This window comes from Athene noctua, chromosome 10 (assembly GCF_965140245.1).
Source record: "Athene noctua chromosome 10, bAthNoc1.hap1.1, whole genome shotgun sequence".
In the NCBI taxonomy this organism is placed as follows: domain Eukaryota; kingdom Metazoa; phylum Chordata; class Aves; order Strigiformes; family Strigidae; genus Athene; species Athene noctua.
Window position 1 is genome coordinate 19,666,625 of NC_134046.1, and position 27,155 is coordinate 19,693,779.

General features: G+C 39.8%; 1 protein-coding gene across 10 annotated transcripts in view; it reads left to right on the forward strand.

Annotated features, from left to right (window-relative positions):
- DOCK3 (dedicator of cytokinesis 3) overlaps positions 1-26,766 on the forward strand; it is a 222,402-nt gene extending 195,636 nt beyond the window's left edge. For 5 of the 10 annotated variants that reach the window (XM_074913853.1, XM_074913855.1, XM_074913856.1 and 2 more), the window contains 15 exons: positions 1,795-1,936; positions 3,240-3,406; positions 3,937-4,023; positions 4,481-4,660; positions 5,600-5,683; positions 6,913-7,029; positions 8,282-8,403; positions 9,972-10,107; positions 10,674-10,755; positions 12,699-12,851; positions 16,442-16,560; positions 17,502-17,589; positions 20,958-21,080; positions 21,677-21,759; positions 22,264-26,766. In XM_074913853.1, the coding sequence (XP_074769954.1) occupies positions 1,795-1,936; positions 3,240-3,406; positions 3,937-4,023; positions 4,481-4,660; positions 5,600-5,683; positions 6,913-7,029; positions 8,282-8,403; positions 9,972-10,107; positions 10,674-10,755; positions 12,699-12,851; positions 16,442-16,560; positions 17,502-17,589; positions 20,958-21,080; positions 21,677-21,759; positions 22,264-22,770 (2,190 nt within the window). In that variant the 3' untranslated portion in view covers positions 22,771-26,766. Of the gene's footprint in view, positions 1-1,794; positions 1,937-3,239; positions 3,407-3,936; positions 4,024-4,480; positions 4,661-5,599; positions 5,684-6,912; positions 7,030-8,281; positions 8,404-9,971; positions 10,108-10,607; positions 10,756-12,698; positions 12,852-16,441; positions 16,561-17,501; positions 17,590-20,957; positions 21,081-21,676; positions 21,760-22,263 lie in introns of all 10 variants that reach the window. The other 5 variants (XM_074913854.1, XM_074913859.1, XM_074913860.1 and 2 more) reach the window with 5 other exon arrangements.
- Positions 26,767-27,155: the final 389 nt, after the last annotated feature.

The window sequence follows — 27,155 nt, forward strand, 5'->3', positions numbered from 1 at the left end:
ACATGGCTTTAAAATTTTCAAACGGATATGGGAGTGATTTAAAGTGATCAAATAACTCCCTGCCCTTTTCTCATTTATTTTTCTATTGCTGTATAGCTTAGGCAGAAAATAACCACTTCTTTCTCTATCTTTGACTTTGAAGACTGTTTGTCTAGAAAAGTCGTTGTTCATGTTTCTATGAATTCTGCATCTATTTCTAGCCTTCCTACATAAGCAAATTAAAACTGTCCATGTCTTCCACCTACCAGAAGTTCAAGTAAGGCCTGACAAGCCACGTTCTGAGATCTTGTGCTGGCATCTGTCTGAAAAGTCTGTTAAGTTTAGCTTTGAGGTGTTTTCAGGGCATTATTTTTAGAATCACAATAACATTATTTATAGGCTTACAGTTTTCTGGATTGCTGCGATCACTAAAATAAAGAATGCAGTAAGTGTCATGAAGAGATTCACCTGCAAATATGGACTCACTCCAAATCTAATAATAGCTGCAAAGTTTGGGCCTTACAAACTGAACTATCAAGATTCATCATGCAATTTTTCTCTCAGTTCATTGGTTGCTGTGACTGATGCATGCAAAGTGACATATGTCACAGCTGGAACATGAGATCTGCTCCATAAAGTTGAAATGCAAAGCCAAGGATAACTGTGTTCCTTGGCTGTATTTTATGATTGGGTTTTGCTGCTTTCTCTTTGATTTTGCTACAAGATCAAGAACTGCTCAGCCAGAATCCTTTTCCAAAGCAATTAACAAAACATTATTGTGTATACTGCAGCTTCTAAATGCAAGAATCAGAAGTGGGAGAACTGTTCTTGATTGCTGGGATTCTTTCTTTGGTTATTGTTATGTGTATGAGAGTTAAAATTACCATAATTACTGCATTTGCCTGCTTTGATTGGTCTTGCATCAGGAGACATTAACACCAAGTCAAAATTGTGTTTTGTGGCAATAGGGTTAAGACACTGGAATACAATCTTCATGACACTGAGGACTTTAGAAATCCTGTATCTTGCTGTTCATAGTTTGAGATAGCTCAAAAAGCACACAAGAACTCTGCAGAAGTGGTTTAATGCCTCAAGAGGCATATCTAAATGCAAGCTTTCCATTACTAGCAGCAGCGAAATTTCGTTCGTCAAGAGGAGAGTGCTTTTAGGGCTGAAGGGGGATTTTCTAAGTGGCCACTGAGAATTCTTGGTAAGAATTCTTTTCCATATTACTCCACTATAGACAGGGGAGTTCCTGAGGCTGTATTGTTCAGCATGATCAGAGGTGGATTGTACGGCTATGACAATACAGCAATGATTCAACACTGATTTTTGTGAAGTTTGTTATGGCTTCTCTCTAAGGGTAACTGATAAATTGATAAATGTGTATCTCCCTCTGTTCTATGAAATCCTCAAATCTGTTTGACAGCAGCCTTCCCAGCGTAGAGCAGCCGAGATGGTGGCTTAGTCTTAACTTCTGGTGGATATGTTTCAGTATGGTCCAACTGAAGGATAGTCCTTTTTCAGTTGTCTGAAAAGCAAATAGGAAAAGACAGTAGGGCTGAATGCTATGTGTGTATGGATCTGTTAAGAGATCATTGGAATAGTCTACTTATCACTTCGTGACAAAACACATTGTAAAGAAAAAGGAAGGAATAAAATAGATCAGCTGCGTTAAATGCACATTTTACCCTCACATTAGCGTATTGACATCATTTAACTTGGTTTTGAAGCTGTAAAATTTAAAGTAAGATAAAAGCTGACAGAATTTAACTTACTTTTAAGATGACTAATTTAAGCTTGTCCTTCTTGCAGAACAAAGAATATGTTTGTCGGGGCCATGACTATGAGAGGCTGGAAGCCTTCCAGCAGAGGATGCTAAGTGAGTTCCCACAAGCCATTGCAATGCAGCATCCAAACCACCCAGATGACTCTATATTGCAGTGTGATGCCCAGTGTATCCTTCAGTGAAACGGCAAACTATGATTAGAAGGGCTGTGGTAGAGCACATAGGGGGAAGGTATTGAAATGTCATCAGCTTGGATACCTCAGTTCCTAAGCGTCTTAGGTAGAGCTGGATATGGACAAAACCATACATCTGCCTACAGCAGACACTAACTGTTTCACTGCACTATGTATTGTGGGAGAGAACTGTCACTTCTTATTCAGGGAGTAATGCAGGTCATATGTGATGTGTAAGGGCAACAGCTGTGCTTGGTCACATCCGTGTTTTCACCTTTACCAACAGCACTGGCATAATGCATGTTTTGGGTGGTTAAAAGTATTCCCAATACCTTCTCTTAGAGAGTATTTTGTTGGGAACAGATACTATTTCTGAAGTGTTACTTTCTATTGTGTTTATTTTTCACATCAGTATTACTGTTTTTCCACAGTCTCCCTTTCTTTTAAACTACTGAACCCTTTTATACCGAAGGCTTTGAATCTCATTCTTCTCATTGGTAATCTGTACTGTGATTTGATACAACCAATATGATGCTATATACAGTTAAGGACTGAGCCACATAACATTTCGTGGGCCCTGCAGAGACTTCTGGAAATTTTAGTCATGATAATACTGTTTGGCTTGTGTGACTACAGCAAGGATATTGCGCAGGACTTTTACTATGAGGACATTGTCAGCAAGTGAAATCTCCTGAAATGGGCTGCTGCTTCCCACTTGTCTTTCATAACATGTGCTATTTGCTCTTCTTTGCTATGTAACACTGATATATTCACAGACAGAGGGGGTGTTTGTATGCATATTTTGGTTGGCTTGTTTATGCTTGCAGAGATCTTGCGTGTAACACTGAGGTGAAACTAATTAAACTGGACTGTAAATTGATGAAGAACAACTTCAGTTTGTAGACAAACCTGAAGTATCTAAGGTGAAATTTATCAAAGGAAAATACGATTTAGGTACCTAAATACATCAAGATCTACTAAAGTTCCAGTACGGATGAGGCACCCAGCTCTAAGTAAAACTAATATGAACTGGATATTTTGCATGCTGTAGCTATTTTGGGTGTCTTACTACATACTCTCTGCATCCTCTGGTATCTTCCTCTTTGGTTAATCCCACTGTGCAGTACTCTGTCAACTCTCCTAGTAGTTCTAGTCTAGCATTCTGTTGTTTCACTTGCATGAGAAGACTGTTGGAAAACAAAGAGGAGCATGACTGAATTCACCATCCCGTTTCATTCTACAGCAGACTGCTTTGCTGTTTGATGTCCTGAGGCTTTCTTTGACTACATAATTTACAGATTTACAGATCTATGCAGTGACTCCCATCCCAGACAATATAGATGTGCTGCAAATGGACCGTGTCCCTGATCGCATAAAGAGCTTTTACCGAGTCAACAACATCCGGAAATTCCGCTATGACAGACCCTTCCACAAAGGCCCAAAGGACAAGGAGAATGAGTTTAAGGTAGAAGTAGTGAATATGCAGTGTTGTGTTAGTCTCTTCAAGGTGAATACTGTCTTGTTATTTTATGCTGATAGTCTTTCAAGTAATCCTGATTTGGTGGCCAAAGATACTGTAGTAAGTCAAATAAAAAGTAGCTGTTGAGTCCAAGGGTTACACACCTGACCTGATTAAAGCACTGTACAGTTTAAAGGTTATTTTAGTGCCAGGAGAAATGCATTTTGAAGCAAGGATGGGTTTTTTTTTGTTTGGCTGGAATTTTTTTCTTACTGTCATATATGTCCATAATGACGTCTTGGTTCCCATGACAGAATTGGTGGTCAGCCTTTAAAAATGAATAGAAATGTTGAATGTGTTGGTTTAGAGTATACTGAATTCTGGTTTTGTTCAAGTGACTTTCAGCATGACATTCTGCAAGTAAGTTAATGCTCAGGAGGTTAACATACTCTTTTCTGAACTTTAGCCCCTTAGCACCTGTAGATGACCTGATTATGATTCAGTGTGTACCTCACATCCTCAATTACTCTTTGCAGAGCTTGTGGATTGAACGTACCACTCTGACCTTGACTCACAGTTTGCCTGGGATCTCTCGTTGGTTTGAAGTGGAGAGAAGAGAACTGGTAACATACATAGTTGCTGTAATTTAGGTTTGAAACAATGAGTTACTGAGGACATGGGAGAGGCAACTTAAAACTCATTTGGCTAAAATCTTGCAGTTTAAAATGATGAAGGTTACCAATGATGAAGTATGTCATTTTTCCACTTAGACTAAATAATTGCTGAATGTAACCAGGGGAATTATGTGAGGGAACATGACAGTATAAAGGAGACAGTGCCAAAAAGATGCAATAATTGCATTGTTGCCATGTCTTCAGTATACAAAAAAGTTACTACAGCAAAGTAACCTGAAATACAGCACTGCCAGCAGTAAAGTTTGTTAATGTAGCTAATTTTCTACAAAGTGATAAAAACTAAGAGAGGTCACTGAACAATCCTAGAGTATCATTTCGTTACAAGGAAGATGATAAATCTCAGTGAAGTGTCCATGGAACTAAAGTGTACTTTATTGCCTTTGAGGTTGAAGTGAGTCCTTTGGAAAATGCCATTCAAGTGGTTGAGAACAAAAACCAGGAGCTGAGAACACTGATAAGCCAGTACCAGCATAAACAAATGCATGGTAACATTAATCTTCTCAGCATGTGTCTGAACGGAGTGATTGATGCAGCTGTTAATGGGGGAATTGCACGATACCAGGAGGTAAGCCAGGCTCTGCTTCTGAATTTAGTATTGCCTTTTTTCAATTTTATTTCCATTTCTCTTTCAAAGAGAGTAAGACTTAATAAGATAAGAAATTTTCATGCACATTATCTAAATATGAGGTTAAAACCCCTTCTTGGTTATTCTGCATTAGTACTTGCACAGCCACATGTCAACAGGAGGATCCAGAGGTGGAGCTGGGATATTGCACTGAAGTGTAGGTACAGTTGACAGTGGGGTTTCTCACAAATGAAACTTGGCTTACCTGGAAATCAGATTTTTTTTTTTATACTGCTTGTATTATAAATCTGTTTTGCAGTAGAGACAGTGGGACTGATGGTAATTGAGAAACTAATTCATGCTACTCTACCATTCTCTTTGCTACCCTAATTTCAGACTCATTGTAACCCTAAAATGATCTTATATGCAGTGTGTTATCTGGCATAATCTTTGGCAAGCTGTTACTTAAACTCTGCATTGCAAAAGGTAAGTCTAGGGTGAAATACTGAAAAATGGCAGCAGTGGTCCAGGGGTGTGGGACATATCTTCCCTACAGAGCCATGAAGAGAACACTACTCATGCTTTACATTAGTTATCACTTCACTCACTTTAACTTTAGGCAGCAATGTGAAGGAAACTATATAAAATTTAAACAACTGGATGATAAAAGGCTCATATTGCTCAGCACTGTCACATGGAGAAACTTGGGTCAGATTCATGATTCAGCAGAATCGTCTAGGTTGCTAAAACTCTACCATAGCTCTACCTGGGTCCAAGAGTGCTAAAAGCAATAAAATTGAGCTGCCACTGTTAGCCTAATATATTTAGTTTTCCTAAGATTTTTGGACCTTTTCCTCTCATCCTCCTTTGACACCAAGTTACAATGAAGTATCTTCCGGTAAGCAGAAAGCTTCTCTTTTTTTTTTTCTTTTCCTACAGGCCTTTTTTGATAAAGACTATATCACAAAGCACCCTGGAGACGCAGAGAAGATCACACAGCTCAAGGAACTCATGCAGGAACAGGTACTATTTTTCAGATACAAAAGAACATTGCTATAGTATCTGGATTCATCAGCAGTCAGTCTAAACAGATCCAACTGATTCATTCAGAAGCAAAGATCAAAAGTACATTTAAACAAAAAAATGGGGGAGATGGCCAAGGAGTTTGTGAACAAGTCATTCACCTTATGGGACATGAGGTGAAGCTCAGCGTACATTAATTTTGTTGTCTCCATTTATTATCCAATAGACATTTGCCGTGTTTCAAGCCTGCCATTCGTTTTTGACATTTTGAATTATGTATTCCCAGTAAATTTCAAAGATAATCAGAGACAGGTCAGGTCAGGCTTGAGATTAAACTAGCAGAGCTACATGGGAGAACTTAATGCCTATTTATATTATCTTCAGTTTTACTTTCCTTAAAGTCTCCCTGAAATATCTTGGTAGATAAAGCTAGCTGATGCTTTGATGGTAGTGAAATCAGAAAATCACATCCCTCTTAACTGAAAGTTTGGCAAAATGTACCTCATTAAACAACGTGTCCAAGTCTGAATAGAGCTACTAGGCCTGTTTCTTCAACAAATCACTTAACTGCATTTCAGATTTCCCATCTGTAAAATAAAGATAGTGCTTATCTCCCCTCAGTCCTCAAGAAAATATCTGAAGATTAATTAGTTATTGTTTGTACAGTGTTTGGATCATGTAGGGAATTATATATATCTTAAGCCTGCTATCATCACTATTTCCTTTCATCTGAGAGTTTATATAATCTCATTCAATCACTACTATTATATGTTTGACCTTTTAAAAAGTGACCTTTAAAAATAAATAATGAGCAACCAAAAGAGTGACTGTGCATGGCACACTGCCACTGTTCAGCTTAATTATGAGAAACTTCTTTTAGAAATCTCTGTTGGCAACTTTGACCCCTTCTCTGACACCAGGTGGAAGGGATTTTCTTTGTCACAATGTATTATCTGTGTGAGGACGTAATGCTGTTCACTTTGGAGAGAGAATCAATCTGGTAATTTTTTTACAGTTCTCTCTTAACAAAAGTAATCCAACAAGACATAAATGTACTTGTTAAAGTAATATGAACTTGTCAGTTCTCCTAGACTTGCTTAATTAGCAGCAGCCTGAAGAGTGGCAGATCTTACAGTACTTTCTTGCACATTGACAGAACTGCAGAACAGGCTTCTATCTCTTAGACATGATTTATTTGGGTTTGTGATGTCATCTTTTCTTTTTAACAGGTACATGTCTTAGGAGTGGGTCTGGCAGTCCATGAAAAATTTGTGCACCCAGAAATGCGTCCCCTGCATAAGAAACTGATTGACCAGTTCCAGATGATGCGATCCAGTCTGTACCATGTAAGCTGACAGTCATTTTTCTCATTTTGAATTATTCAGAGTTATGATTAAATGTCTGTCAGTTGCAGTAAGGTTCACAAAAGAACACTGATTGAACCTCCTGGACTGACAAATTATGATACTCACGCAAGAAGGAAGTCCCAGTAAGTATGTTAACTTGGCCTTTAATTTAAATTAGAATTTTTAATATTTGTATGTTCTTTGTATTACAAAACAATTATAAAGCTTAACTTTAAGTTACTGTTTTACATAGCAGAAAATTATGTATCACACAGGAAGAAAGATTAACAGAAAGCGTTAGATGATGAGCTCTGTGGAAGAACTGCCGTAATTTGGAGTAGCATGACATCAATTAGGCCCTGCAGAAGTGTTTTTATATAGACAGCCACAGAAATTCCTGTTGGTTACATTAGGCATCCAACTCTCATCAGGACACGAGCTATGATGGGTCTGTAGTTCCTATACAGCCAACCCGAGCATGGTTCACACCACCTGTTACATACCAGAAGTACAAATACCGTCCTCTAGGAATGATTCCTTTCCTTCTGTGTGTGCTCCACTGTATGGTAGTATTCAGAGACAACTACACTTGAGACATCTTTACCAGGTGGGTCTCAGAAATTTGCAGTGCATTCTCCTCTTCCTGGTGTGGTGAAATTCTTATGTATACCTAGACATAATTTTGAACATTATAACAACCAAACTAAAGGAAATCTTTCTGTAATGTAAAATAATTACTTGAAATATGTGTGTTAGCACTTTACCTTCCAACGTATTGTATTTTCTAATGTAGCTTCTAACTTGGAGGCTTTTCCCTCCATTCTTAGGAGTGAACACTGTGCAAGGATGGCCAGAAATAACAGCACAAGAATTTTAAAATACAGGCTTTTTTCTTTCAAAGCAGATGAGATCCATACAGTTCACAGTTGCCAGTTTGAGTTCACTACCTTTCTTGAGAGTTTGGACAAAATCCATATTTCTGCATCCACATTTCTTTTCTGAAAAATGTAAGGTGGCTGTAATTTGGGTCACACTGTGCATCTATTTTCCTCCCAAATTCCTGAAATAGTGGCTAGAAAGCATCGTTGGAAATATACAGAGAATGGGATTGTAAAGCACTGAAGCTCTTTATCCTGTGGAAATGCAGGATATCTGAGAATAACTGTAGAGAACATGGAAACAGATCAGGATTTTCCTGAGAAGACTTGTAATTTTTCATGACCAACTTAGCTGAAGTATGTTTTCTTTGCAGGAGTTACCTGGTTTGGATAAGCTGAGTCCGGCCTGTTCTGGCACTAGTACACCACGCAGCAACGTTCTGGTTTCACATGGACCTATGAGCCCAGAGAGCATAAAGCTTGTGCATCGACACAGGTACCCTGGTTTTTTCTGCTGACGTATCTCAGATCTCTGCACACTGCTGCATTAAGATTCAAAGATGTAAGAAGAGGTTAATAGTGCTGTAAGAGGAGCAGGATGTGTTTTGGCAGAAATGCCTTTCATCTTCATTCAGTACTAATTATTAAAGTTTGAGGATTGGAGTCAAAAAGTTAAGAATCCAATTTGCAGCAAATGCTGAACACCTCCAGGTGTTACTCCATCACTTCACTTACTGTAGAGGCGGAAACACACACCTGCCACTCAGTTTTCCAGATTCAAGCTGCCTTTGGAGGTTCCAACTTCTCCTGCTTCTGTTATGCAAACAGCAAATAAATGGGTCTTTATCTACCATAAAAGTAAAATTGTATTGCTTGTTTTAGAACCCAACTCAATATGTTCCCATTTTTAAGGATCAAAAAATGTTCACGTCATTGTTTTTTATAATTCTGATCAAATTGGAACCCAAATATAAGAAAGGCTGCCAAGGTGTTTTGATCAGAATACCAAAATATGACTCAGCCTTCACAGAAACATCTGAAAATGTGGATGCTTATTCAAACTGAATACCCAACTATAAAAACTGAGATAATGATTGAGGATAAAAGTTGGGATTTTCGGGGGAAAACAGTGGCCAAAACTGCTTATTTGAAAATGTACATATCCATGCCAGTATGAAAAACAGTGACAGAAATGTCACTGAATTATGAAATTTTAATTGTTCTTTCATGTTTATTTCTCTTGGTAGGTCCACACAGTTTAGCTGTTTTTAAAGCCTGGTATGAAAAGCTGTAGAAACTTGGTCTTGAGTATATGAATCCTGGATGGTGACATTCTTTTTACTATTAAAACTGAGTAGCTCTTAATCTACTTTAGTGGCTTGGGAGTTGACAACTACTGTCTAGATTATATTTTTTTTTTCCTCAAAATTCCTCACTTTGTGAAGCCTCTTTTAGTTCTTAGGGCAAACTAGGGAGATTCTATAGTGTACAAAATATGTGATTCAGAGTGACAAAGAAAAAATTAATGAGTGAGATCGGGGTGCAGCCTGTACACCAGCTGGGCTGCATTAATTTACTGTCAGCTACAAAGTTGCCTTCAACTGTAATGCTGAGGCCCAACAGATGCAATAAGGAAAACTCTATTTTGCCCTGTGTATCTCCTGCTTGGCTTCCCTTGGAATGTTTAATTTTAAGCTGCTCCCACTCCTTGTACTTCAGTGTTAAAAATGAGAGTGGTTTCAGAATGTTCTGTTATAAACAAAACAAATATGCACCCAGTGTCATGACGTGATGTTAACCTAGCTTGGGATGCTGGAATTCTACATCCTACATACTATGTTGTCTTACATTTAACCTTATTGTCACTTTTTCATATTTACTCACATGTATGGATTTGTTTAAGATTATTCGGCCTAATTTTCAAAAGTGTTTGACATCTAGAGGTGACCTAAATCAGTAGGCAACCATAGGTCCTTACTAGCTTGGAAAAAAACAGGCTTCACAAATTAAAACAGAGTTTCAAAAAATAATTATGCCCTTGTTCCATCTCTGTTTTTATTCCAGCCCACTGAACTTGCTTGGTTCAGTCCGACACTCATCATCCTCTCTGTCATCCCACACCTCCAGCGAAACAGGAAACCTGGTTATCCTGACAGACAGTTCTGTGGGGGAGACTGCTGAGGATATGTACCACATGCAGGTACAGCTCCAGCACAGCCAGGAGCAGTTGTTAGAAGCAGCACTGAACCATGTTCTGGAGGGTTATGCTTAGGAGGAGTACACTTCACCTGTGCACATGCTTGGATCTGTCCTGTGATATACTTCTCAAAGAACTGAATAGGTAGAATCTAACATTGTTCAAGAAAGATGAGAGTAATTCAGCTAGATCTACTTTGCAAAGAAATCTTCTGCATTTGTACAGGGAAAGTTGATACTGTGGTCCAAGATCATACTGTTGCTTTTAGAAGGTGAGATTTTAGTCAATGTGTTATTTATCTGACCTGCTTGACATATGCAGTTAGTATTGCCCTTGGTCTGTGGGAGGGTGAAATGAGTCCCCCAGTCCTGAGGGCAGGTGAATAGTGGCCTGCACTGAAGCTACTGCCTAGACAGAGGCCACACTAGGTGATCTGAGACAGGTAAATATCTAGTGCACTGATCCGCTCAGTTCTCTCTTGATGATTTCTCTGCCTCCTGCAGCTTGTTTACCCTAGTTCCAGGTACCGGGGCTCAGTCACCAATGTCTCTGTTTTATCCTCATCCCAGGCTAGCCCTTCCACCTCAAGCCTGAGCTCTACTCACTCGGCACCGTCCCAGATGATTAATTCTGCCCCTTCCAGTGCTCGAGGTAAGAATGGATGGGCCCAAATGAAGGCTTAACTGGACCTGCAGGCATCTCCTAAACCTGGCAACCTTGTTGACTTACTGGTGAAAGACCACCTACACTGAAGGATACCACCGTTCTCTTCTGGAGCTGTAGATGCCTCTTCAAAAATTATTTCTTGGAAAATGTTTTTCATTCTCCAGAAACAGAATTATTCCTTTTTTTCAGCAGTATTTGAAATGTATCTCTTATACATGCTGCTTTCAGGCAGCTGAATGTCATAATGATTTCCATTGTTCTGCCACAAAATTGTGGCAGGCAATCTAGAGGAAAACAAGAATGGTCTTTGGTACAGTACTTAGATCATGAAGACAAAGGCAAAAAAAGAAAATTTACATATTTAATGAAATTATGGCACAAAAACCAACTTGAGGCAGTTTAGCAGAAATGAATGTATACAAAAGCATGTGTCTACAATGAATGTTGAAATATACGAATTTTAAGTACTGGAGTTAAAGAAGGACTACAGACTCTAGGGATACTCATATTGCCTTTGCTGTTACAGTAGCTGGTCTTGATACTGCTAATCATTTCCTTCCCAAGCCTCAGAGCTGAAGCAAAACCACTCTGCAATCTCCTGACTTTGGTAACTTCTGTGCAATTCTTTTTTTTTTTTTTTTTCCCTCTCACTTTGGATTCTCAGTTGCAGGTTCACAAATTTCTACACCTCTTTTAACAGGTATCTGAAGAAGGTATCCAGAATATAGTCAGAGACAGAGGCTGACACTGAAATCTTACCCCTTCTTCCCATACAGGGGAACTGTATATCTCCTTAAGGACAGAGAATACAGAGAGGCCCTTTCAGGCCAGCTTGGGGCTTTTTTGCTCAATCTTGCAGTAAAATCTTAATTGACTGGCTGTTGCTATGACACAGATGCATCAGTGATTTAATTGAAGGATCAGATGGAATAGGAAGGTGAGAAGTGGAAGTCTTCAAACAAAGGCAAATAGCTTCACTAATTACCAAGGGCTGGAAGGAAAATAATGACAATTCAAATAGTAAAGTAACCAGATTAAACTGGCACAACAGGAGAGGCAAGATGGAACTGAGTATAGGGCTATCGTATCAGGAAGACATCCTTAAATGGATGTGCCTCAGCTAGCATGTGAGGTCTGAATCTTTTGAGGGATCTGAAGGGGTTTGATGCTCATAGTGTTTCAGGCTATCTTCCACTTCAGAAGTCCAGTGCTCACGGTGACAGTCTGTGACAGTCTTTCTGAGCTTGGTGACTTCACAGCATCAGCAGCTTCCCTCTTTACTGTATTCTTTGCTGTTGCTTAGAAACCAACATGATGAATGCTGTAAAGGGTATAATGCTGATGAATGATCCAACAGCACCTCCCAGAGATGAGAAGTAGAAACTGTAACTGCCCACAAATGAGGAAACAATAAGAGACATAATGATTTTGAAAAATACTTCTATATATATATATATATATATAAAATTCTTTACTTCTACTAATATGTTTTGACAGTCTATGATACAACATTTCTTTGCTGCTAGTTTTGTTTGTTTTTAAGTTAGGTGAGCACAGCATTCAGACATTACCCACTGATTATGGGATTTCACTTCTAGTGAAGTCCCAGATGCTCTCTGTTTCACAGTGTGCAGGTCACTATTCTGGTTATTACACTGCTGTCTGGAATGGAGTTGTTCGGAATGAGAAAAAGCCCTTACACTTAAGTTCCACTGTGGTAATACAGCTTTGTTTTTCTCCTTGGTGATTTTTCCTTTGGTTTTGTTTTTCAATTGGGTGAATTTGATGCTTGTGAAAATGAGAGACCAGTATCACTGGCTGGAGCAAGGTACTTCACAAACATTACATGTGCAGCTCTGCCAATGCACCTCTATCCTTTTTTTTTTTTTTCCTTTTTTTTGTATTTATTTATATTCTTTTTAATTTAGTGCTGGTGAAAGGTGCTGGATTGACAACACTGGAGGCTGAAGCCCTCTATTTATCCACAGAACAGATACAGCATGGGCGGCAGCCGTGCAAGCTTCCCCACGCTGCCCCCACCAATGTGCCTCATCTCTGTCCTGGAGGGACCACCTCTAGAGGTGAGAGGATAGTTCAGTCACCATGACCCATCCAATCCTTGGCCTTTCTGCTGAGACTGCCAACAAAGCTACGATAGTCACAATTGCTGCAGTTAACCACTTTTCAGACAGGAAGTATACAAAGGCCAGCAATTCATTTCATACAGGCCACCTCAATTTATCAACTTAGCATCTTTGTCACTTGTGGCTTTAACCTGAGCATGATTATCTAGGATTTCTAGGGTTTTGTCAGATGTTTAAATGCTTCTCTCACGGATTCAAACATTAATGTACAGGTGAAAAACCACTATCCCGTTATCCAGATACTTATACCACCCTCTCTGTTTAACTGCAGAGTCCTTTCTGGAGCTCAGCTACTAGCAGTGTTCTGAGGAGACAAGTATCTTTATAATATAGATTAGTTCCATTAGTGACCAAAGGAAGCCATGACCATTTATATTAAGAATTCAGAAATTTAAATCATACTTCCAATTCTCCACTTCCAAAAAATGCCCTTTTCATTAATGTTTAAAAGAGCAACATAAGCAAATTATTTGGCTTGTCCAAGGAAAATAATAAAGCCATTAATACAAATTTTTTTTAAAGAATAGTCATCAAGACAGTAGATAAATGATTATATCACTGAACAGCAAATTAAAGCAGCAAACCTTACACTAGTTATAATATACACAAGTTAGAGTAAAAGTGTTAAATAGAATTGTAAACAGAATACAGTAAGAATTTTCTAATTCTATGCTAACGATAAAGACATTACTAGTTACTCTATTTTTCAGATTAACAGTTATGTATTTTTCAGTTTTCACCTGGCTTGACCCTTGTGTAGCTTCTTCCCTATCAAGAAAGCAGCTCTGTTGTTGTATGGACAATCAGTAAGAAATTCATAGTTTGGTTTTGGCTTCATTTGAGTTGACTCATGAGGCACAGCTCTAACCTTAACAGAGTTAAAAGATTATGTAAACCAATGTTTGTTAAGCAGAAATTGTAATGCGAAAAGGCCTGGGAAGAGCTAGGAGTGGGTTAGGTTTTTTTCAGTAATTTTATTGAAAATATGGTTGGGACTTCTCCAATGCACTCTAAAAGAACTCCCACTTGACACTTGATGACTCACATCGTAAGGCACCCCTACTGCTTCCTCAACATAGCCCATTTTTTAAGGTGTAGAACATGACTCCTGGTGTCTTATTCAGCACTTTACAAGAACCAATATACTTACATTTAAAACTTCCTTCTTAAAGCAAAAAAGTTATGATTTGGTGCAGCAGTGAACTGTTTTCGTAACAGTAATGAAAATGATGACTCAGAAGAAAAGATTAATTGAGTTTGGAGTTTAACTACCTTAGCTTCCAGTTCCATTCCTTAAAACTAATACTTGTCACAATTGTATTAACATATTTCCATAATTAAAAAACTACCTTCGGCTTCAGCACAGGTTTTCCTTTCTCATTAATAGTACATACAGTGCTGCATATATCAAGTATACCAACCTAAAAGCAGTAAGCCCCGATACATGCTGCAACATTTTATATGGCCACTGGCTGCTCTGGAAGCTTTTAAAAGTTTTTTTTTTTACTTTTGCGTTTTAAGTTTTACCAGTCCCTGAAAGGGAGCCATGGTGATTGTGCTCTCTACCTGTCCAAAGAAGCAGGCCTGATAATTAATAAAAGCTTCAGTTACAGCCACTCCTCTTGTGGCCCACAATTCAGAGTTATCAGTACTTCACTTTGTCTGCAGACTGGATACCTGGCATAATCTGTTACAATCTTTGTAGTTATTTGCAAATTCAGGGTACCAAACAGCAGAGCTGTTTCGTAAACTAGACTCTGCCACCATATTTAGCACATACGGGATTTTTCAGGTCACACAATGCAAGGTCTGTGGAAACTATAATACTGTACAAACTGATGGCACATAGAGGTGGTTTGCATCTTGGATGTAAAAGAACAAGACTGACAAGATAAAGAAAAGGGGAAAGTTTACAGTATAGGTTGTGCTGTGATGTAGTTCTGGGCACACCTAAAAGTTCAGTATCCTTATATTTGTCATGCAGAAACAGGACTATCTGTGATGTGTGAGTAAAAGAGACTCAGCATAAAGCGTTAACACTCTGTTTTCCGAGCTGATGTTGTATATAAAAGCAAATAATGTTGTCTAATTATGCTTCTGTTTTATGTCTGGGGAGAAAATGAGTTCGGAACTAGAATGCAGATACTCTGCGGCTGTTTATGTCGGGGTGGGGGTGTAGATTAATCTGGGATCTGCCACCCCTGATGGAATTGTTGCAATTGTAGGACCTTATCCTGCATTCTGCTGGACACATTGTTCCTTCCACTGTGTGCTGAACATCAGTCCCAAAAACTGCATGTCTGCTTTTGCTGGGGTAAAAGCTGCATCAACCAGCCCCAATGCCTTTGCTCATATGTTGGAGTGCTGTTCAGATAATGTGTGTGGTTGTGGAAAGTTTGCAAAAGGGGGCATGTATTCCCCAAAAGCCGGCATGGCTCTGTAATGCGCTGTGTGCTGCTATCTGTTAAGTGCGTGTTTGTGACGCAATGAAACAATCAGTGCAAATTAAAGCTCACTCCAGCAGCTTCAGAACATCAATTTCTGCCTAATACTGTGCATCCCAAGGGATGCGTGTATCAGTAGTATCAGACTTTAGGAAGTCACTAATGAGAATCATTCTTCTGGCAAATCCATTGTCAGCTGTGGCATATTGGAAGTATATTGTTACGTGGCATTCATCTTGAAGGACGTGAGTCCCAAATATCCACACACCAGGAAGCTATTTACATGAAATACTCCAGTATCTTAAATGACAACTATCCAGATAACTAAGAGTTAAGACAAGCATATTCCTACTATATAACTTTATTGGTAAACGTCCCCTTGTCATAAAATGGCTCGGTATACCAACACTCTCAGCAGTGTATACCAACACTCTCAGTAGTAATCATACATTACCCAGAAGCATTATAAGCAAAGTGCCACCCACATTTATAGAAAATTCTGCTTATTACTGGGTTTTGTTTTCCTTTAACAAAGAAGAAGCTAACCAAGAGATCGCCAGCTAAATGGCAACACCTCAGACTACCACAACTGCTACCACAACTGAGGAAGGAAGTAGCTTCCTGCTTTAACTGAATGGTGTATCTCAAGCTCTTACCCTTTCTTCCACATTCAGTCCTAAAATGCACAATTTTATGGCATTTCTATAACTCTGCAATACTATATGGGGCAAGGGATCATTAGGCACTGTTGTACAGCACAGCTGCAGCTGATTCCACACAGATGCCCACTCTTCTTCGTTTGTTTAAGAGGAAGCACTCTGCAACATACAACTAGGGACACATACATCTTACACGCCTTACATAGTATGTCCTTAATTGCATATAAAAAGCCAGTTCTTACTTCATCCTTGTGCTACTCACCCCACCGACAGTTAGCTGCTTAGTGGGCTCGGCACCATGTTTTCTTGAGTCCTGTAAGATCATCTGTCTGAACAAATTGCAAAGGAGGACTAGATCACTGGGCATGCAGAGACATTGGCTGTTGTCTGTCACGTGTACGTGATTATTCTCACTTGTTTACAGGCTCTCCCTCTCTACCAGATAAGTACCGCCACTCTCGGGAGATGATGATGTTGCTGCCAGCCCATCGGGACCGACCTAGCAGCGCCATGTATCCTGCAGCTATCATGGAAAATGGACAGGTAGCAGATCTGATTTCTCTTATGGCAGTTCAACCACCTGAAACTGTGACTTTATTTTTACTATTTTTGACCGCGTTAAAGCTTCCCTTCTTATTTTTGGAAAGCACAACAACTTACTTAGGATCATTTTCAGAGGCCACGCAGAACTTTTCATAGCAACTGCCCCCTAGAGCACTTTGATAGTCAAGTGACACAAATTGTAACGACTGTTAAAACTGCAGATACACGCTGTAAAAATGGACTCTGCTTACTTCCCAACTTTATCCTATGAGCCCTGGCCCACTGCAGGCTGTCATACCATTTTATTCATTTTTCTAGAACCATGGCCATCCTGCAGTCTAGCCTCAAAGCTAATTCTAAATAGCTTTATGGTGATTTGCAGAGGTATCAAAAACCATGAGAGGCTGAAATAATATACAGGGTCTCCAAACAATCTGTGCCCTTGTCTACTACTTTCTCTGGACAAATTCAGAAATTCAGAGTGTGCCTACATGTAAGAATTTTAGTCTGGCCCTAGTGTGCACTTTTGAACAAATCTCCTGATCATCCCCACTTACTGCACATCACATCAGAGAACTGTCTCGGAGCGTGTGAACACAATTCTTTCAAATGAAATCACAGCAGAAGGTCAGCTCCAGAAAGGCACCTGATGCATTCGAGCTGATAATGGGCACAAGACCAGGCTAGAGCTAGTCTGAAATAACTCCTCCAGAGAACACAAGCAGCATGAATTGTGGGTCCTCAGCACTCATTACACTCTAGAGATCCACTAGTAATTGCACTGCAGTACTTACTAATCTAGACACAGCCTAAGGTTCCCATTAATTTTTTAGTTTAAAAATCTTCTTTGCTCAAAAAGAAAACAGAAAGCCCTAAGGTTCTGCACCAGCTGGTCTGTAACTTTTTTTTTTCTTTTCTGTGCTAACTTTCTTCTCCCTTAGCCTCCAAATTTCCAGCGCGCCTTGATCCAGCAAATGATTGGACCATGCAAACCTTGCAGTGACCCCAACCTGTCTGTGGCTGAGAAAGGTACTCTTTTTTTCCTAGTTAGCATGCATGCTTTCTAAAATACCATTACTCTGGTCATGCTACAGCAAGTAATGAATGGGCTTCTACGTTTCCTGGCAGAGTGTGTTCTCTCACATTTTTTTAATTAACAGTTTAATTAACTGGGCCTTCTGCCAACCTGTAGTCATTTCAGATCATTCCTAGAAGGGTGGAGTTGCACAAACCTCTTTATTTCAGAAAGGTTTCTGAGTTTAGCGTTTTGTTATTGAAACAAATCCTGCAGCCTTTACCAAGCAAAACTTCCAAAGCAGCATGTGAGAAGGTATCAGAAAGAAGAGTGCAAGATTCGGACCATATCTGTAAATAATGAGATATACTGCTTTTTTTAATGTGCATTTATTGTTCAAAATATTAACATTTCTTGTGATCCCCCTCTGAGGTACTTGTGTTTATCATTGGGAATGTATGCTTTTTTCACTCATTGCTTCGAAAAAAAATAGGCAGAGCCCCTGGAGAAAAAAACAAGAAAGAAGAGAAAGAGTTTGTTTGGTGTAACGGAAAAGGAAGAGCTTGCAAAAGGGGTGCCATGGACAAAGCGATGGGCTCAAAAAAATTATCTGAAAGGCAGCATTCCACAAAAGCAGAAGAGTCAAAAGCTGAGACAAGAAGGCTGCCTAACCAAGCAACACTCATGTGTATGGCTGGAAAAAATGTTATCTTAAAAGATTTTTAAGGCCAGGAAAGACCATCGCAACTCTCTAGTTTGACCTACATAATGCACTCCCATTAGACTTTTATCTATTTTTGTTTCAGTACCTACCTGAACTAAATTGTATTTTTTAAAAAAAAATCCAGATTTTATTTTAGAATTTCTAATAAATCAGAATCCACTACTTTAACAATGTGCCTTACAGAGCAGTCCAGACTGAAACCAAAAGCCAACATACAGTTCTGAATAAATGGCAGAATGACGACTTGATGACAGTAATGAATGATGATAACAGAGAGTTAAGACTAGGTGGTGAGGGATTAAGGGGTTCATCTTAGCTGTGTCAGTTGGAACTGAACATATGACAGAGGTGGTGAGATCTTTATACTGGACAGGAGAAAGATGTGGAAAAGCAAGGTAGATAAATATTTACTACTTTTTGGAAAAATACTTGAATTTGTGGGTGACATTATGCAACAGTCTGGCATACAGCACAAAGAAGAGGGGATCAAAGACAGAATCCCCTCCAGAGGCTCAAAGAAGCCATGAGACATGGATGATGTTCCATAATTGTTCTTAGGGGATGGTGTGACAGCAATCCCAGCTCTTCAGACAGGTTGGTAGCATAAATGCAGTTACAGGCATTTTTTGCAGCCCTTGAACCCTCATCATTCTTTCCAAGTCAGGATGCCATCTGCCTTGGCTTTTGTTAACAGTCATGCCCCGTGAATTTACCCACCTCCCTCCTTGCCATGTCAGAAGCTCTGCTTAGTAATTCTCACTGACAGCAGGGTGACATCAGTTGCCCAGAGCAGAATAGTTCAAATGCAGCTTCCCTGCTAATTAAACTTGGCCACAGAGCCACTGAACACTGTTACAGAGAGAGATGGGCTAGGACAGAGCACTAGGAGCTCCCTGGTGTTAGGTTCCTCCCTGAAGCGTTTTGGATAAAACGCTGGTTTTAACAGGCAGCAGCCACTCTCCAGAATCATCTGACCTGAGGATGACTTCCTGCATTCCAAAATACTCAAAAAGCTGTGAATGAGGGAACACTGAGAAAGTATAAATGGATTATGCACTGAGGTACTGTGTTCCCTTCTTCATTCTTCTACTATGTCTTAAGTGTTTAAAAAAAAAAAAAAAAAAAGCACAACAGTCGTTTTACAGGCCAGGCCAAGCAAATCAGGTTTTGTTCTGTCCTTTTCACTTGATGCTGACATACTGCAGGAGAAACTAGCCTAGCTGGCATTGTTATGCATCTTATCCCTCTGTTTTAGCCTTTTGACACCAGTTGCGGTGCACATTAGAGCACTCTGGAATGTGTACAGGGGCGCTCAGAAAACTCATCTGAAACCACATTACTTGTGTTGAGATGTAGCCCTTGGTTTCAGCCTGTTCTCTGTCAAGATTCTTAAGTGTCTTCTTTGTATGCCTTTCTTAGTATGAGGGTCTCTCTTTAACAACAACATTTATGCTTCTGTGGGTTTTGTTCTGTCTTACAAAGTTGTCACTTTGTGGTCTCTTTTACTTCAGGGAATTTTAGGTCTTGGGGAGCCTGTGTTCATGCTAACTTGTGAACTAAAGAGAAAAAAAAATGGCTGCAGGCATTTTAATTAAGGAGGAATCATCTTCAGGTGGCAAACCATGTTTATTTCTCCAGGCTTCCATTTTCCAAACTGAAGATGGAAAAAGCTATTTTTATATGAGTTTTCTTTGGCAGCCTCACTGAATTGCTTTGCTTTCCTTTTTTCTTTTCTTTGCTAATCTGAAGAAATTATTGGTCTTTAAATAAATATTCAATTATTGCATGTCTATCTTCTCAGAATAAATCAAGTCTTGCAGTGTGTTTGGAAGAAAGGAAGGTACATTTTAGTAACATTTAAGGTTGACAGAATTCTCAAGATCTTGAAAAATGTTCAGGTTAGAAGCTTTTATTTCTATGAAAAAAACAAATTCACAAAGATCCTACTCAATATCTGTTATATGAAAAAAGCCTTCCTCTCTCTATACTTCCTGATTATCAAAGACTTGATCTCTTCAGGTGACTCTATAATACAAGGAGTCTGAACTTCTGTCTTTAAGTATTTTGTAATCAAAATTCTTGATCAACTCTGTAGTTTGGTAAATTGGGGATTTAAAGTCATGATTTCTTTTGTAACAGATTGAGGTGTAATTTCCTTCACATCCTTTATTCAGTCTTCACTTAGCCACTGTAGTGCAGCAACAGGCCTTCCTGTATTTCACGGGGGTTGTGCCACACGTTCCCTTCTGCTCTGACATCATTAACTGCCAAGCAGAACAGCTCACAACTGAGATCTAGCTGCTGCTCCACCAGTAAGTTTTCCTTTTTCCTTACTGGTTCACAAAAAAAACCCCAAACAAACCACCAACCTAGCAGAGTTCTACTGCTCCTCAAATTTGCTAGACATGAGCCACGGTCATGGAATGGAGATGGGCAGACTAACAACACTACTGTCAGCTAACTCTTGCTTCCTTAACAAAGCAGCCTATAAACTTAACACACTGTAGACTAGATGATGTCTTTGTATGCCTTCAATCCTACCATTCACCAAGTCCCTAGAATCTCTTTATGGCTAAAGAGCACACGGGAAAGCCAGTCCTTCTGGCCCCACAAACTCCCTGTTATGTTACCCAAGTTACATCTGTTTCAATCCTTCAGCTGTGCCAGCAGCGCCCAGTAGCTGGAGCCTAGACAGCGGAACCAGAGAGGCCCTGCCATTCCTGTCTGCCCACGTTGGGAGCATCTTGGCCCCACCAGTGCCTCCCCGAAGCCTGCCCCATGGTAAGGAAATCCCCAGCAGGCCTGCTGCATAATGCCTGCAGTCATGCACAGATGAATCTAGACCATCTGAAAGATGACCTTAGCCTTTTTTTCCCCTATAAAAACAATCAGAAACAAAAACCCAAAGTCTTTCCTGGTCTGCTAGGTTAGCACTGGACAAAGTTTTCAATTTTTTTTTCAAAATCTTCAAATTTTTTGCAGTCCTTATAGTAATTTGGACTTGTGTGTATTTTGGGACTAGAATTAGGTGTGTGAGTGTTGAAGTCTGGCATGGCTTCTTGCCAACGACCATCTTCAGCAATAATTTGTTACAAAGCTATTAAACAAAACTTTAAATCTTCATTGTTTATGAGCCTGTTGCCTTGCCATGAGATCCTTTGTAACAGGGGTGGGTGGAAACCTATCACTGCACTTAACTTCTCGTTAGCATTTTGTGTGTCTGACAGATGCACTCCACAGTATCTATCAGAAAGGAAGCCCTAGATTGGAGTGGAGCATTTGGAGCTGCTACCTGGCACTGCAGCATCTAAAACCCCAGCTCCTTTGCTGCACTGAGGCAGTACATGTATGTATTTCTGATCCTTGTCTCATTCCAGGACACTACTCACTGCACTTTGATGCCTTCCATCACCAGCTCAGTGATGCTCCCCCAGCACTGCCTGCACGAACATTGCGCAAGGTAAAAAAGTGGCAGGAGAGCAGAGAGGGATGTAAAAGAAAAATAATAGGCTCCTGAAGCAATCCCCCTGCGCCCCTCCCACCAAGCAGGTTTTGAATACAGATACACTATTTTAAATTTTCTAGTAACTTACACATGAGAAAATGCACTGAAAGTTCATAACCTACTCCAGAGCTGAATTCTATAAAATCAGTTAGGCGTGTTGTAGGCCCTTCCACTTTCCTTTGTTGCATCATATGCTGTGAGTTCAGACATCCCGATTATCACCTCAACTACTGTTTCTTTAACAGCTCGGGTGGTGTTAAGAGCACTTGTCTGCCCACAAGAGGTACTTCCACGCCAGTCAGGGGAGTGTGCATAGAAACCCATAATCATTGATGTTTTAAACACAAATGGAACTGCACTGTTAACATCACTGTCAAAAGCTGAAATGTGGAACAACACACAGGATACAGGGTTGCCTCCTTTGTCAATTTTAACCTGGTTTTGTTTTTCTCTGAACAGTCCCCTCTTCATCCTATCCCTGCATCACCCACTAGTCCGCAGTCTGGTCTGGATGGAAGTAACTCCACTTTATCGGGCAGTGCCAGCAGTGGCGTGTCTTCCTTGAGCGAGAGCAATTTTGGACATTCTTCTGAACCACCTCCTCGCACAGACACCATGGATTCTGTCCCCAGCCAGGCCTGGAACACTGATGAAGATCTGGAGACACCCTACCTCCCTGTCAGGTACAGTCTCTCTGAGCCTGATGTCCTAGAGTCGCTCAAATCCCAGCCATGCCGAAGCCACTCTGCTCCATCTGGAGTCATTCCTCAGGACACCATGGACCCTCCTGCTCTGCCCCCCAAACCTTACCACTCCCGGCTGCCAAACATGGAGAACGAGGAGGGGATGATAATTGAAGATGATGACAAACACCGCCCACTGCATCGCAAAGTGTCCCAACCAGTGAGCGGTGCAAAGGAAGAGCAGGCCAGGGTAGCATGGGAGCATGGCATCAGCGAGCAGTAGGGACAGCTCCTGGTAAGCAGCTTGCATCGTCATTCCAGGTCTGACTACAAAGGAGAGAGATAAGGACTCGGAGAACAGCAAACCGATTTTCTACTGCCGCAAGTTGATGTCTGGAGCCCACAAAAGCAACTGGGCCAGCATGGGAGGTTGCTGCTTTCCTTTTTAATTTCTTTTTACACCTTTCCGTTATGTTTTTTAACTTTCTGTGCAGTGGACAGTTCATTCCTTCTGCAGTTTCTTAACCACATCATATGGCACCAAGCCATAGAGACTTGCAGAAGCTGAAAAATACAATTTTAAGTGGAGGGGGAAAAAAGGGGGGAATGTGGCAAGTTGATTTTGAAACTGCTTTCCTCCCAGTTCTGAGACGCACATGAGTAGAAGCAGTTGCACTAGGGACATTTCTTTGCTGTACAGAAGTGAAAGCTCATTGCTGAAATCAGGGATTCTACGAACTGTCAGGCTGGAAGGTGCATGAGCTGCAGACAGTGGAAAGATGGCAATTCTAAGAAGAAATTGGCTCTCATGAGAGCAGGATTGTACATACCTGTGCAGTGATCTCCCTGCACTGGGTCATAGGTGCTGAGGCAATCTAACCAGTGCTGATGCACTGATTTCCAAGATATCATTTCCAACAAACTCTGCCTCCTTTGTTTTTTTATGTACTGTTTGATTTCTTAAATTTTGCTTTCACTGGCTAAACCAACCTGCTTTCTCATTGGATTCATATGCTATTCATCTGTGCTACAGAATGAGAGGAGGTTAGTAGCCATTTGGAGCTACAACCTAAGTGTAGGCCTTTCCCATGCCCAACTTTGGGCAGGCTGTTGACACCAGCATTTCTATTCCAGTTTAAAAGAAAAAAAAAAAAAACCACAAATTGAGTTTCTCATGCCACAGCTGGTTGATGACCCAGCCAGTAAAGAAAAGGTGACTTAAATGCATCATATCCAACAATCCTTGCCTCAGGGCTGACCATCACAATTCCCACCAACTTCCATCACCCAGGAGCTGAGATTCATTCCCTGTTAACATAATGTCCTCAGTCCCTCCCAAAAACTCACTGTAGCTGGTGTGCAGAAAGAATCTCCATTGCTCACAGTAGACAGAAAACACCAAGATTCAAGAAAAGCCCAGTATATAGTGTACATCATAGAGTCAGGGATCTTAAAGGCAACCTGTAAAGAACAAATGTTTGTTTCCTCTTTTGCTTCTTTAGAATGTATAAAGAAGCTTTAAGAGCTTCTTCTCTCTTCTTGAACGTTGGTTTCCTTTCTTTTCTCCTCTAGCAGCAATACAGCCTTTGCCTCCTACCACCTTTTTTTATTTACGGGCACTAGAAGGGGCTGAATAATGTTTAAAAAAACCCCACAAAACCAAGAAACAGAACTGTGCAGAGGTGAAGACAGTACAAGTCTATGAATGCAAAACAAGGCTTTTAATCAGTATTTGCTTAGTTCAGTACATGGCAAACCAGGAAAAAATTCTGTGGGTAATAGAACTAAGATCTGTTCTTTGAAAAGAACACTAAGAAATAGTTTCCTATTTTCATATTTTTCAATAAACTTTCAATCAAGAGAGTATCAAATATTTAATATTTTTAGATAAACAAGCAATGTTCCTTCCCCCTACCATGCCCACACATATTTTAGCCTTCCTTACAGCCCTTTCCACCTGCAGATTGCAAAGCACACGCCGGAGGACGGTCACAGACCACCCTCTTTTCTACCACTGAAAAATCTGAAGCACATTTAAACAAGAGACTTACCTTCACCATATAAATTAGTGTCAGAAACAGGAACAGCACTCAACTTTCATACTGAATTCTTGCCCTAACCACTTGGTTTCTTATGCTACAAACAGCATAAAGAAGCAAAAAAGGACGTTACAAATCTTTTACAGGTGACCTTTAGCACTACCTCTAAATACAGTGACTGGGCAGAGTACATTGCTTCTGAACTTTCCTAAAGATGGTCTGTCTGGACTCAAAACAGTTGTATGAAGGGGATTTTAAGAGGATTTGTTTATTTTCTTTCTCAAGCTCTAGCCCATGCAAAACTAATAAGTTATGGATTTGTTTCTTAAATGGCCTATTTGGCTGGAACAAAGTCTCTCTTGCTTCCTCTATTTTGTTACTAACACAGGCTGCTTGTAATCATTATATCCTTCACAAGTAAAACAATGATGATAAAACCTGGCCTGTAGCGGACATTTCATCTCTAGCAGGAAGGAGAATTTTCCAACGCACGGACAGTCCTAAATGTTCATGAATCAAGCCAAATCTCTGGTTTAGAACACATGTATGAAAACTCAACATGTATGAAAAATTATGTTTTCAGTAAAGGTAAGTCAAGGTAATTCCTTAGAAATGAGTGAAATATTTTCACATATGCTATTCTCCAATCCGACTGAGACTCTTCAAGTGAAGCTTTTAAGAGAACTAAGTATTCAATTCCATCTCCCCTGCCCCTTTTTGGGTTTTTTTGGCAGGAAGATTAAAAGAACTTCCTTACTGCAAAGCAACAGCAGGTCTTGCAAATAAAACTGTAAAACCAAGAATACAACTAAACGGGACTAAGTCCCAGTCAGCTGGAAAACCTGCCCACTAGAGCCCTTATCAGTCTCTCAAAACATATCATCCTGCTCTGACGAGAGACACTGTACAACAGCAGTGAGTCCATTTTGGGAGTCTGGCATCACTATGTATTTGTAAGGGTTTGAAGATCAATCAGAACACATACCTAGTTTATGGCAAAATAGACACATACCTAGTTTATGGCAGGCCCAAACAGAGAAGGACAGAATAAATTGCTGAATTTACCAAATTTAAGCCTCTCGAGTTAACTTTCTGTTAGTGTTCTGGTATCTACCAAGTATTCTGTCTCCCTTCTCAGTGCTTGCCTTAAAGGGGGCAGAAGACAGAAAGATTATTATTACGATTTTGTGAATGTTGGAACTAATACTTCTTGGAACTAATACTTCTCTGTAAGGTGGGGTGTCTTATAGTATAGTACAACTCCAACATCAAGCTCAGTCCTGGAGTAGGTGGAAGCAACAGCAGTTGTTGCACTTGCCCAGCAGGATTTGAAGATTCCTTGTATAAACCACAGCAACAGGATGTTTTGAACAGGACCTTGTCATTCTATACTTAACTCTAATTCAAACTTAATATGAACTTGCCTTCATTGGGTTTTCTTTGCATAACACAATAGCATGTGCATTCCTGAGAAAATTGGTGGAATTCTGCTATAAATCTCTCCGTCGTCAGTGTACCTGCTGGTCCCATCTGAAACAAAATTGAGAAGGAACTACAGTAGTAGAAGAAAAGCAATTAAAACAATTTCTCTGAATCCTACAATTTTTTTTTTTTTCAACGGTTGGGTTGGTTTTATTACTGTGTACAAAACAGATTCTTTTCTGTCTTTTCCTCTGGTTTTCAGCTTACTTACCCTTTTTTAGGTAAGGGATATTGCATATCCCTTCTGTGGGATAATCAGCCAAACTGGGGAGGCTGGAGAGAGCAAGAGCCTTTGGGAAACAAATTACGTGATATTTAAAATTTCCTCTGATCATGCTTCTTTGTAAATATCCCCATTTGAATGCTGTGTATTTGTACAGGAAATTGAGCAAAAAATGTATAGATTGTGATGTCTGACTGGTATTCTGCCCTGTAAATGTGTTTTTAACCTCTGGCATTCTGTGCTTATTTAAAACAGGCAAAAACCTCTAACCACTTCTCTTTTGTGTATTCATGTTTAAAATAAAATTAAAACAGCTATCTTATCTATAATGGAAATCAAATTTAAAAGGAAAAAAATAATTTGTACAAGTGTCCTAAAGGTACTTCATTGTATATATTGTGATAGCATGTTTCCAGAACCAACAAATAAGTGGTGTGAATTTTAGATGTAAATATCTGCCGTTTGTTTTGGGTTTCTTTCCCTTACCCATTCACTCGACTGCTGTGATGTGGAATTAAAGATTAATACCTGATATTGAAACAGTACAGCTGTATGTTCATTGCTGTCCTCCAGAGAGCGTTATCCTCAAGCTGCTCCAGATGCTCACGATGTATGTGAAAACAGCCCTTGCTTCCCACTTTTGTGTGAATAAGGAAGATGAGAAGCAACCAGCAGAACCTTGTGGCTATTACGTGTGGTGAGGGAACAGCTTCCATATTATTCTTTTAGCTGACAGTACACTATTTTATTTAATATCATCTTAAAGCAAGCATCAGGCATATCCACCAGCTAGTCTAGTCAGGTAAACTTATAGGACACATGCAATAGCCTGGGACACAGTTTTGAAGCAGTACTTTCAGTGAACAGCCAAATCTGTGATTAGTTCTCCAATACATACCTCACTGTGTACATTGTTATTTGGTG